The following is a 13,725-nucleotide window of genomic DNA, read 5'->3' on the forward strand; positions in this document are numbered from 1 at the left end:
ACAATCTTGTGTTTACTAATTTAGTTACAACATCCCTGCATTTTCTCTCACACATAGTTGCAGTGGGCCTACAAAGAAATGTGCGTTCTGTTCACAACAGTCTATTTTGTTTTGCAAACAGTCATGGAGTTAAATTAAGTTAAGCTGCAGTGACTGTTACCCAATTTTGACCTTTGCTTAGGCTACYCATCACATTAGGAATTGTATTTGGTTAGCCTGAAAATGCTTCATTATAAAGGTGATTTTTTTTCTTCCAACCCTGCAGTCAGCACCCCCTACTCAAAACATCTTCCCACGGCTATGGTCATATGTGGTAAATATCACCTTCCCACTTGGTTATGAACACAGCATTTCAATCAAGCTGGGGTTGTAATTGTTGGCTGGGAGTCATAGTTATAGGGGAATGTCAATTAAGAAAAGGACTAGGATAGAGTGTAAGCTAGGTTCAGGACTGATTTTGCTACCATGGTCAGAGTGTTAATCAAGAGATGGAGCAGGAATCCAGGTTTAGGGGTATTTATTACACAGGAATGAACAGAGGCACATGGGGAGGGTTTGGAACCGAGGTTGAGTTTGGAACGATGTGACTTACAGGGAATGGGCTTAACATGTACTGTAACTACAAACTAAGGAGAATGCCAGGACTAAACCAAAAGGGACATTAGCATAGCGTGGATATAAAGGATACATCAAAAGTTCAGGCAGCATAATATACATGGTTAACTTACCTTTCTCCTACAATAAGGCATTTACTTAATCATATTATGCGCAATGGGAGGACAGATGGGGCCACCCCGTGACATCACCATGCAAACTATTCTAGTGTGTAAGGAGGAAACAGAAAGAGCTGAAAAAGGCAGAGGAGAGGTGATTTGGGAATGGAAACAGGTATGAAGGAAAGAGGTGTAACCCAGGATAATTGGAGACAATTAGAAGACTGTAGGAGTGGCATGACCCTTCACAACAGTCAGTATTTTACAACCTAATGTTAGATGGTTCCTCAGCCTGAAAGTGGCTTATATGCCAGGAGAACCTGTATTCCATGTTTCCATTATTAACAGCCACCACAGCTAGTTTTTGCCACAGCTAGCTCACAACCAATGGAAGTGTATAGGGCCCAGTCATCTTCAAGTAACATCAAACCAAATATTTGAGTTGATTTGACCATGTTTTATTAATTTTACTGTTGCCCCATCACTGCCGTTGAGTTTTAGCTAAAGTTGGCTGAAGTTTGTAATGGCATTTTAAAGTAAACCAAAATGTTGATTACTGTTTCTCCTGACATAAAACAATGTGGAAACAACGCACAAAGATGTTGTCAGCAATGTGTATCCCTGCCAATGCCATTATCTAAAATGATCATAGTCATCAATCATCTGGCTGTCATTCTGTGATCTCTGTTCTTGCAGGGTGATGTTGCAGATGTAAATGACCTGCTGCAGGTGTGCCCGATAGATGATGTTAGTTTGCATGGGGAAGTTTTTATTTTCTCGTTAATTGGACTACTTCCAATCAAATTGTATTTGTCACATGCACTGAATACAACAGGTGTAGACCTTACTGTCAAGCCCTTAATTAACCAACAATGCAGTTTTAAGAAAAATATTTACTAAATAAACTAAAGTAAAAAATAAAAGAGCAACAATAAAATAACAARAACGAGGCTATATACAGGGGGTACCAGTACCGAGTCAATGTGCGATACTGGTACCACACAATCAACATACAAATCAATGTTTATTTGTCATATGCACAGGATACAGTGTAGTGTACACAGTGCAATGAAATGTCCCTTTCAGACATTGTGAGAGCTTTAAATAAGATTCAATAGAACATGTTTTAAAAGGCACAATTACAACACTGGTAAAATGGGCTCCTATGAGATATTAGCWATCTTTCCTCTTCATTTTCTGATGTTGTAGGGTGGTAATTAGCCTAGTTGAGGCTTTAGATAGGGCTGTGTATAGTGACAGGAACAGGTGTCCTTCCTTCCCCTCAGTCTAAAATTAAAATGACCTGATTTATGTCTGTTTGTGTAGTTAAATTTAGACCTATATCTTAAATCGTACATATGTCTTGCAACTTTACATAGAGCTAAGGTCGGCTACAGTGATTGACCCACCAAATTTGTATATATTCTACATTATGTTATAGGTTATTTTATGGGTCATAAACAATGCATTGGACGACTTACTGTGCTTTGCATACCGATACTGTAATTTCACCAGTAGAGGTCATAGTACAAGAAAACTGACTAGCCCGCCTGTGCCCGGCTCTTCTAGTACTTACGGTCGTCGCTCCTTTTTGGTAATGTCAACAGCAAAGCAGATACTATAATCAGCAGCCGGGCGAAATGGTTTGCCTCAATCCTCTTATTGCACTAAACGTAACTATAGCTTCGTCAGATTCAAGTGAGATGCCATATAGCTAGTCATATTACTCGCCGTGGCAGCTAAAAGTTTAATCTGAATTCTGGTGAGTCTTTACTGCTAGATTACTAGCTACCGTATCAGCCTAACGTTAGCATGCTAGCTAACTGGTACGCTATGCCTGAATGTACGCTTTGTTGCTAGCTAATGTATTCTGAGCATGGGAATGTGTTCTGCATATTTTTAGGTAGCTACACAGCAAGCTTACTGGGCTTGGCGGTATATCAGTCAGTCAACTATCTAGCTAGCTAATGTCAGTTAACTAAAGTCCTCAGCTGTATCAGCTAACTACTGTAGCCACCGTCATCCCTGCCTGGCCTGCTAAAGACTAGGCTGTTGCCAGAGATGTCACCATCATTCTCTGTGTATTGTGTATTTGATAGTAGTTAAAAGCCCACAAGTTATCTGTATTGCGTTTAATGGTTGCAATACTTAAGTGGGGAAATACCATCACATGGGGACAGTTTGTATTGACAGGGACACTGTACACAGTAGTGATGTGCAGMCAGAGAATAAAAATACATGTTTAGAACTGATCATTGATCACATTGTGCAAGAATTAATGCAATGAATTGATAATTGATTGTTATGATGGACACAGCTTTGTAGAACTAAAACGTACACATCCTCTGTTCAACGAACTCGAATCGTTTGGGGTGCTGCTGCAACCCGCAAACGATATTTTGTTCATATCACCCTCACTGCAGAGAAGTAATGCGTTCTGTCAAATCGTTCACGATTTAGTCCGGTTGCGGCCACAACTAGACCTCGTTTCAAATGTTCCAAGATATTATCTTATTTGTATGCCTAGCAATCAACAATGTACATTGTTTAAAACACGGTTTTACAAGTCTGTCACAAATAACAGCTCCAATAATCCCCTTATTGTGAACGAGAGAATTGTAGAATCATTACTATTTCTACTTTTCAGTTCATCTGACCCAAATTAACGAACTGAGTCGGAAGATTAGTTATTTTAAATGAAGGAGTCGAAAAGATCTGAGTTAGTAGAAATAATCGTACTTCCTGTCACTAGAACACTGTCCTCTGCCAAGTTAGCCGATTAAGTTCAACTCCATGATTTATGATGGAGTTGAGCAGTTGGAAATCCCGCTCATGGAGTAGTGCTTGAGCCCCGCTCAGGCGCTCCAGCCTCTTTACAACTGCTCCGCTAAAAACCTCTAAATGCTCACAACTATGCTAAAACAACAACTATAGGTAGGCCTAAATGGCTTTAGGCAAAATAACCCAATCAAAACGGAAAGCTCCTTGAACATGGGAATATGCCAGGCCTATTGGGCCAAAATCATGTATGCCTGTATTGTATAGATAATAGAACAAAAATGAATGAAACGTTTAAGATATTTTTGTTGTTGTTTATAAATACTTTGCTACAATGATAAACTTAGTTATCTACCCACCTCATTCCTTTCTTTTAGCATTTGCACGTAGTAAGTGCACCATCATGCTTTCTGTAATATAGGCCTTTTGTAGGGGAAGAACTCATTCTGAATGGCTGGGCCTGGCTCCCCAGTGGGTGGGCCTATACCCACCCATGGCGGAGCCTTTGCCCAGTCATGTGAAATCCATAGATTAGGGCCAAATGAATTTATTTCAATTGACTGATTTCCTTATATAAACTGTAACTCAGCAAAATCTTTGAAATTATTGCATGTTGCTTTGATATTTTTGTTCAGCATCGATGGGCTGCTGCATTGTTGGGCTGTCTTTTTATGAAGTAAAAAAAAAAAAAAAAAATTGTACTTGTGACACACAGCCCCACCTGAAAGAATGTAACAGATGGTTGCTCTGTTCTCTAAACAGAAGCAAGCAGTCTAGTTCAYGTTGCTCTTTACCCTATATGTAACAACTCTGGTATTCCACAATGGAATAATGGAGGGTGTGGCTCTCAAGATTAAGCAACTGTTTCTGTTCCTTTGTCTGTCGTCAATATCAGCTTGACACACAGTTTCTGTACTTGAGGGATATAGGTAGATAAGTACATAAGTTGAAGTCTGACAATGTGTACTGTAGGCTAGGCTAAGTCCTTTAATAGGAGCACATACGTTTCAGTGGAAAACTGTTTTTAGTGACCACAATTTAACAACCAGACGGGAGGAGAAGGTGAAGTTTGTCTTGAAGCAGTGGATAGTATGTGCCTCTTGTCAGTGATATTGCTGCTACTCACTGTTTATTATCTTAGGATAGTCACTTTACAAATTACCTCGACTAACCTGTACCCCCGCACATTGACTCGGTACCGGCACCCCCTGTATATAGCCTCGTTATTTTATTGTGTTCGTTMAAATTTTTTACTATAWTTTATTTAGTGAATATTTTCTTAACTCTATATTTTTAAACTGTATTGTTGGTTAAGGGCTTGTAAGTAAGCATTTCACGGTAAGGTCCACATCTGTTGTATTCAGCGCATGTGACAATTTGATTTGACAAATGTTGAAGTCTTGCTTGGCTTTATAGGGAACCAACAGTATTTCTGAAATGCTGATTCAGTGGAGATGGTGGATGACTAGTTCTCTATGTAATGACACAGTGTTGCAGTGTTTTCTCTTTCGTAAAAGTACTGGGTACTGACTGCTGCAATAGATTTGGGGACTTCCTTTTTTATTCCTCATATCTTTTCACGTGATATGCATTTATCTCGTGACAGATTTAATAAGGGCACATGCAAGATTTGGTTCTTGGAGTCAAGATTAATCTTTTGTTTGTTTTTTACAGTTTTCAGAGTGAACTGGAGATGTCTAGCAGCACCCAGTTGAACATCCGACAGTGGACCACCAAGCATGTAGCCAAGTGGCTGAAGGACGAGGGCTTCTGCCACTATGTTGACCTGCTGTGCAACAAGCACCGTCTGGATGGCATGTCCTTACTCACCCTCAGCGAGTATGACCTACGCTCTCCCCCGCTTGAGCTCAAGGTGCTGGGGGATATCAAGAGGCTGATGGTGTCCCTCCGCAAGCTGCAGAAACAAAACCTGGACATCCTGGAGGAGCTCGGGGTCCCGTTCGACGGACACTCCCCTCAGGGTGGCGGTGGGGACTGGCACTGCAATGGAGACTCCAGTAGAGAGTGTGATAACTCTAACACAGACACTGCACCGGTTGGAGAGCAGTATCTTCAGTATACAAATGGGAAGTACAAGCATGGAGGGAGCAGGAGGCTGGACCCTGAGTACTGGAAGACGGCACTTAGTGCCATCTATGTTGTGTTCGTGTTTGGATTTACCTCCTTCGTCATGGTGATCGTGCACGAGAGGGTGCCGGACATGCGCACCTACCCGCCCTTGCCAGACATTTTCTTAGACAGGTGGGTTGGTGTTGATCATGCTGATCCCCACATCCTAAGTAATGTACATGTAGACCTGCGTGTTCAGCAAACACCTCTGTTTCGAATGTCAACATAACTGATGCTGTGGTGATAACATTTTACTAGGAACCAAACTGAACTTACGCTACTTGAATTTGTCCAATATGAACTCTTGTTTGTTTTTGCAATGGTGTTCAGTGTTTCACCTATACAGGCATAAGGTGCCATTTGGGACACAACCATAGCCTATTCTGAATCTAAATAGCATGCCCTGCCATTAATGGTTTTCTTGAATTCTTCTACTTTGAGTAGATTGCTTGCTTGACCTTTTGTTCATGATGACTCGCATTGCTATTGACAATTTTAGTCATTTAGCAGACGCTTTTATCCAGAGCAACTGATAGTACTGAGTGCATACATTTCATACTTTATTTGTACTGGTCCCTCGTGGGAATCGAACCCACAACCCTGGCTTTGCAAGCACCATGCTCTACCAACTGAGCCACACAGGACTTGAATGTCCAGCTTGTTCTAACTGAGAGTGTAGTTGGACTTACTCATAGTGTGATAACGTTTCAGATTACTGTTGGCAAGATGAGTGGGCTTGTTTTTTGGTAGGTTTCCACACTACATTCCTTCCAGCTATAGCATTTCTTAATATTATTCAGTTCCTTTTGGCTTTGATGCCTCATGATTGAGTATTGCTCTGTTCAAGTAGACTGTGATTTTGCTGTTTTCTGATAGGAGTGTCAGTGGGCTGGGAATATCGGTAGCACACAGGAAGACATTTTTCTCTGTTAAGAAAAAGTATTTAAAAWTTTTGAGCCAAATGTAAAATGTTGCTGTTTTGATTAATGTAATAGAGTGAGTTCGGTCTGCTCTATACCAAATTAGCATACCCCCTGAGTCCCTTCCCTGTTTCACACCTGGTAGTTTGGGACTACCAGCACTCTGTAACCTAGAGGGCAACCAGTGGGTCCGTCTTCTCTATACCATGTGGGCTCCCGAGTGGAGCAGCGGTCTAAGGCACTGCATCTCAGTGCTAGAGGCGTCACCACATACCCTGGTTCGATTCCAGGCTGTATCACAACCGGCCGTGATTGGGAGTCCCATAGAGCGGCACACAATTGGCCCAGCGTTGTTAGGGTTTGGCCGGGGTAGACTGTCATTGTAAATAAGAATTTATTCTTAACTGACTTGCCTAGTTAATAAAGGTTAAATAAAATAAACAATTAAATGAGAAAGCAGCATCTATGCTAAATGTAGCCCTACGTTTATTGTCTGACTGGCAGGTTGTCATACCTGACATAGAGGCTTATCTTGGTGCAATCGAGAGGTGGCTTGCCGTTTGCCTTAACCTCATGCAGGTTTGTCAGGTGTATTTTTCCAGTTGCACTGGATTAGGCTTGCAGTTTGCATCTACTAGGCTATTTCGTTTTTTCAATTAAGTCATATTGAATGTTGATAGTGTATTATTCTTCATCATCATKWTATTATTATTATTATTGGCTATTATCTGTTAATGGTTGTGATACTTCATAAACATTAGCCAAGCCTGGGAAAGTAATCAAAATGCTCAATACCAGGCAGCTTGCATTTAAGTAGATTAGCCAATAACCATTTCTTTCTCTTAACAGTGTACCTAGAATACCATGGGCCTTTGCCATGGCAGAGGCATGTGGAGTGATCCTGTGTAATATCTGGCTGCTAGTTCTGCTGCTGCACAAGCACAGGTAGAGTACTGGCTACTGACTGGTCCGTAGGAAAATATGTTCGTCACATCTATAGCCTAGACATTATTTAAACTAGTATCTAGAATTTCACCATTAAATGAATAGAAATGTAGAATGTTTTACCTCGTCCAGGGTWTAATTTTTTTATTTTATTTTTACTTCTCCTTAGGGACACCCACCCGTTCCATTTATTTGAACTATTCCAGAGCTAGGACACCACATTAAAATGATCAACTAATTATTATGCCTTTTGACTACTTGAATCAGTGAGTTAGTTCAGGGTTACAACAAAGTTGTGAAACTTGCGGGGGTCCCAGAGGAGAGGTTTGAAAACCACTGGTCTAGTTCATGTGTAACGTCTGCTCTGCTGAAGGTCAGTTCTGCTGCGGCGCCTGTGCAGCCTCATGGGGACAGTGTTCATGCTGCGTTGCATCACCATGTTCGTCACCTCTCTGTCAGTGCCAGGACAGCACCTGCAGTGCTCAGGAAAGGTACTACAGCTCCATGCACATGCACACACATACATCAGCATTTCCTCCAGGTTGAGGATGATCTCATCATAACACACACACACACGTGTAGCTTTTTATAGATACAATCTGGCCGCACTGTAAAAACACTATGGGTAGCAATTTTCTTTCTTCTCGCGACAGGGTAAAATCTCAATAGTGACACTTAACTTCTCTTTCCCTGAGATTTATGGTGACATGTGGGCAAAACTGCATCGAGCTCTGGCCATCTGGAGTGGATTTGGAATGTCTCTCACAGGTGTCCACACATGTGGTGACTACATGTTCAGCGGTCACACAGTGGTCATCACCATGCTCAACTTCTTTGTGACAGAATGTAAGTGTTCCATATCATTTTACTGTTACTGTCACCTGTTTCAGACAATAATTGTAATTGACTGTAAGTGGGAAGAACTTATGTACATCATGTGTTGTCCCTTTGTTGCCATCATGTGTCCATTAGCTGTAACTGCATGAAGGGCATCAAGACCAGACCACTTACAGTATAGTAATATATGCCAATTTACCTGACGCTTTTGTCCCAGTGGGTGACCCCAGTGGGAATCAGATCCAGGATCCTGTCGTTGCAAGCGCCATGCTTTACCAACTGAGCCACTGACAGATTTTAAACTGTTTTATAGCAGCATGTGTGCTAACGAAGACCAGAAGGAGAGCACACATACCACCTATTTTAAAGTCCCTGAATTTGTTGCCTGCTAGTTTTAGAGTTAATTTTAAAACGTTTTTAAAGCTTTTCAAAGCACTACGTGGCCTTGCACCCGAATACGTGTATGATATGCTTTTAAGATATGTGTCCAGTCGGTCCGGCCTTTTAGTTGTTCCAAAGGTCAGGCTGCCTTTAGCCATTATGGTCCTGGCCTTTAGAACAGCCTACCGGAGGGGAGGGGCTTCAGAAACTTTTTTACTGTATAATCTTTTTAGCCGTGCTTTTACTTGGTGTGCTTTTAGCCATACTATTTGATCACATTCTATACATCTTATTTATTTCAATTTATTTTAATTCATTAGTCTCATGTCCACTGTTAATTTATTATTGTTTTACAATTCTTTTGAGTTTCTCATTTTAGAAAATGTATTAGGTTTTTAATGTTCTCACCTTTTTTTTATTGTTTTATTTGTTAAGCACTTTGAAATGCATCCTCTGTGAGAAATGTTCTCTATAAATTAAGTTTGACTGATTTGAAAATCGCATACAGATAATGGGTCTACACTGAGACCAGAATCAATAAAGATGTCATTCAATGCACTCTTGAGGCAATAGGACTCTGGTCCAAAGTAGTGCACTATGTAAGGGAATAGGGTGTCATTTGGGGCACAATCTGAGTTTTAACATGACTGAAATTCAACTTTCTAACTCATCAATTTGCTGCTTTTGTGTACATCAACAGACACACCGAGGGGTTGGAACTTCATCCACACCTTATCTTGGGTCCTAAACTTGTTTGGGATCTTCTTTATCCTGGCGGCCCATGAACACTACTCCATCGACGTCTTCATTGCTTTCTACATCACAACCAGGCTTTTCCTGTACTACCACACGCTGGCTAACACCAGGGCCTACCAGCAGAGTCGCAGGGCCCGCATCTGGTTCCCCATGTTCTCTTTCTTCGAATGCAACGTCAACGGCCCTGTGCCCAACGAGTACGGCTGGCCCTTCTCTAAACCCGCCATGATCAGGAGGATGATTGGGTACTAGGTGGTAGAGGACACCTGTCTGCGATGCAGCCACAAGGACATTGATCTCATCTAATAGACACTACTGGTGACTTTGAGCCCTGTCGTGCTATTTTTGCTACTGCCCTCTGAAAGAAGTTGCTAACTGTGGTTATGTGATATCAACTTTATATTCCAATATCTACAAGAGATTGCTAACTGAGATGGCTTCTGGGATCCTTTTGGTGCCATGATGTGACCGGGTACAGACAGAAATGTGACTCCTCATATTCTGTCCCATGTCAGCCTGTTAAAAGGGATTAAAGTAAGGCTTGTGTCTATTCCCATGTAATGCACTACTTTTGACCAGGGCCCATAAGGCTCTGATCAAAAGTGGTGCACTACATAGGGAATAGGGTGCCATTTGGGACTGATCCTTTTATCAATTTTCTCTCTTCATTTGAAAAGGGATGAGTAAAAAAAAAAAAACATGTCCCACAAGATCAATAATCTGGTTACAGATATGTATGTGCTTTAGTCAGTGCCTCTTCTGTTGTTATGGTATACAATCTGTTTATGGCATGACAACAAACTCGACAGAGGAGTAAGTCAATTCCTCTTCTGTTGTTATGGTATACAATCTGATTATGGCATGACYACAAACTCGACAGAGGAGTTGACTAAAGCACAAACTGATCTGCTACTACCAGGCTACCATTTCAATGCTTAAGGGCTCAGACACACCAATAGGGTTTGCTGGTTGGGAGTAGTTAGCACCTTTGAACATAATTTGCAAACCAAGTGGACACTCATTTTACATGTAGAATTGCTTGAAAAATGTGAATGATCGGCAGACTAACGCTAGATGCACATTCGTTGCAATGTGTGTGAGCCTTAAAAGCTCTTAACTTGCAACCTGATAGAAAATTGGGGTAACGGCAAGCTATAGGTTTGGGGAAACATAAAAGCAGAATTCTCAGGCAGCCTATTGTAACCAAACACATTATTTTAAGTCAGTAAAGTTTGTTGAAATCTAAAATTCAACAGCGTTAGTGAAATAGGCTATTGTGTGTTCACTAGATATCCTGAGAAGTTAGGGCACTTTTCATAATATTATTGACATGTTTCTTTCAATGTTTTATCTGGACTCTAGTTCTAATACAAGTATGGACCACCTTAAAGGCAATATCAAAACGTCACAGATGATACTGTTGCTGAATTTATGTATAGCAATAACATAGTTCAAGATGTTGTGACCGGTCTTGTTACTTGTTTGCCATTGTTTCTTTAGGTAGTGTGTAAAGCTTCTGCATTCCTTAAGACACTACTGTGGTTTTGACAGTATTACTAGAATGCTGAATGAGTCATTCATGGCTCATTTTGAAATGAACTGTTTTGGTTTCCTTTATAATATTTGTATTGTTCAGTTATTATCCTGCCTTGTCCTAACTAGACATTACCGTAACCAGGGTTGTTACTTAGGAGATCGCAAAAAGCAGCCAAAACTATGGAATGYAAAATGGTGAACAATTGTTTTAAATACCATTCCATTTGCCAATAGCTTTAGTTGTTATAGTAACATTGTCTGTGTAGGAAATGCATATCTCAAATATTGAATTTTGTTGAGTTTTGTACTAGCTTGTAAAATAGTAATTGACCAAGATTCACGATTAGAATAACATACAAGGATATCAATCCCTACAAAGTAATTGAAAAAATGTGTATTTTTACTTCTTCCACAGATCCCTTGGACTTAATTTTGACTGCATCTTAATTTATTTCATTTGGTATATGTAAATACCATTTTTTTTATAGGTATTTGATGTACTAAAAGGTTATTGCAACATGCACTTCAGCAGGAATATGTTTACAGTTGTGCGGAACTATATTTATTTGAAACACAATGTGCTTTTATGTATAGGATTTATTTCAATCACCCTTTCACCCAAATCATTGAAAACAAATGCAAACCATCACAAAGTCCCCCACAGTAACTCAAATCAGGTCTGAAACTGCCATTAATGMTATTGGTTACAACCCACTTAGTACATATTTGTAAAACAATGAAGTATTACTTCCCACTGGGCACAAATGTGAGTTCAACATCTAGTTATTTGATTGCGTTGTCGACTAACATGAAATAAAACAGTTCCTGAAATTCCTTCGTTTGATAACTTTTTGCAAATCCAATCAGTTTTCCACAGTGATTCAACGTCATCACATTGAATGTTTTTATTGAAATGGCGTAGGAACAATGTTCTATCAATCAGTTTGAGTCCAGTGGGTTTTGTCCTATATTCATCCCATCATGTTTTATTTGGAATTTCAGCTGTGGAATAGTTACTTGTACTACTAGGCCTAGATCGTAACCCGTTACTGGTTGAGTCTTTACCTTCCCCCCCCACCTTTCTTATAATTCCAACTAGTTCCTAATGCATAAATCTTTTGGTTTGTGTAATGCCAGCTCATGTGCATGAGATCTAGGTAGCTAACTGCAAATTCATCGTTTTCTGCTAAGATGTTAGATACATACTTATGAATGATGGCTTTTCTCTCTTGAATTTGTTCTTAGTTGTCACTTTTAACCCCTCTAATAAAAATGTTACTAATCCTTATCACTGGTGTGGTTATAGCGGTATGTTACTTATCTTCAAGATACAGTAATTGACTACCAATGTAATGAAAATGTAGCAATAACAGCCAGTGTGGTTGTATTGGGTTAATCAATAATGTCRTGCAAATGACAAGTGTCTTTACCATCATTAAACAGTAGAAATCAAGGGTCTGTCGTCTTGGATGTGATTCTTCAATCGAGAAGGTGAGAGTAGGGTGAAATTGCCAATAGATACTGAACTTGGATCAGTTTAGCATTTCCCCCACTAATGGTTAAGGTTAGTATTGGGAAGGGGAAGCTGATCCAAGAACTGTACTTAGTGAAAAGTCACCCTGGAGCCCTATGTGATAATTACTGTATCTGTGTGTGTGTGTAAGGATGAGTGCAAGGCAGTAATTCAGTTAGCTACACGATTAGAGGACATGGTGACACATTATCTGCACGAGATAGTCAGAGTGCAGTGGATTAAAGCGGATTCTGGGAATTCGCTCAGAGCTATTCTGAGCAGTTTACATTTTGGAAATCCCTCCCAGTTGATGGTCAGGGTTCCTATTGTGACAGGTCCAGAGTCTAAGCATGGATTTAACATACTAACGTGACTGAGTTTACATGTCAGGTCTCTGCTAGGGTAAAAAAAGCATGTGTGTTCATCCTGATCTCATTAGCCTAGTTAATGTCACTTCAGGTCAAGTTTTCTTACTTCTCTGACGGTCAAAGTGCTGATTCAGTGTAACATTGTGTATTGTTTCGTTAGCTAGAATACCTGTTTCTGTTTTGACCACTAGAAGAGTTTTCCAACAACACTCATCAAGTTTTGCAGAATGCTGGTAGTTTAGCTAGATATCTAACGTTAGTTCAGGTTTCTTGAAGTGTTTCTGACACCAGTTATAGTAATCCCGCTGTGAACAAAATACAAACATCCTGAAACTAACTGTAGAGAAAATCTGACTGCTTCACCAGAAATACTTTAATATTTTTAAATAGCTATTTACATATTATTAAATTATTAATATAGACCTATCATGTAAGATTTTTATTTTATTTTTTTATTTCACCTTTATTTAACCAGGTAGGCAAGTTGAGCACARGTTCTCATTTACAATTGCGACCTGGCCAAGATAAAGCAAAGCAGTTCGACACATACAACAACACATAGTTACACATGGAGTAAAACAAACATACAGTCAATAATACAGTGAAAAATAAGTATATATACAATGTGAGCAAGTGAGGTGAGATAAGGGAGGTGAAGGCAAACAAAATATATATATAAATAAAAATATAAAAAGGCCATGGTGGCGAAGTAAATACAATATAGCAAGTAAAAACACTGGAATGGTTGGTTTGCAGTGGAAGAATGTGCAAAGTAGAGATAGAAATAATGGGGTGCAAAGGAGCAAAATAAATAAATACAATAGGTAAAGAGGTAGATGTAGATGCAG

General features: G+C 39.9%; 1 protein-coding gene across 1 annotated transcript; it reads left to right on the forward strand.

The window, feature by feature from the left end:
• The first annotated feature begins 2,306 nt into the window (after positions 1-2,306).
• Positions 2,307-10,344, forward strand: LOC111978103 (sphingomyelin synthase-related protein 1). Its single transcript, XM_024007916.2, has 6 exons — positions 2,307-2,475; positions 5,166-5,753; positions 7,391-7,486; positions 7,860-7,977; positions 8,182-8,332; positions 9,405-10,344. Exons 2-6 carry the CDS (start codon positions 5,185-5,187, stop codon positions 9,710-9,712), a joined length of 1,242 nt encoding a protein of 413 aa, XP_023863684.1. The 5' UTR covers positions 2,307-2,475; positions 5,166-5,184; the 3' UTR covers positions 9,713-10,344.
• The last annotated feature ends 3,381 nt before the right edge of the window (positions 10,345-13,725 follow it).

The sequence above is a fragment of the Salvelinus sp. IW2-2015 genome, linkage group LG18 (genome assembly GCF_002910315.2).
Source record: "Salvelinus sp. IW2-2015 linkage group LG18, ASM291031v2, whole genome shotgun sequence".
Taxonomy (NCBI): Eukaryota; Metazoa; Chordata; class Actinopteri; order Salmoniformes; family Salmonidae; genus Salvelinus; species Salvelinus sp. IW2-2015.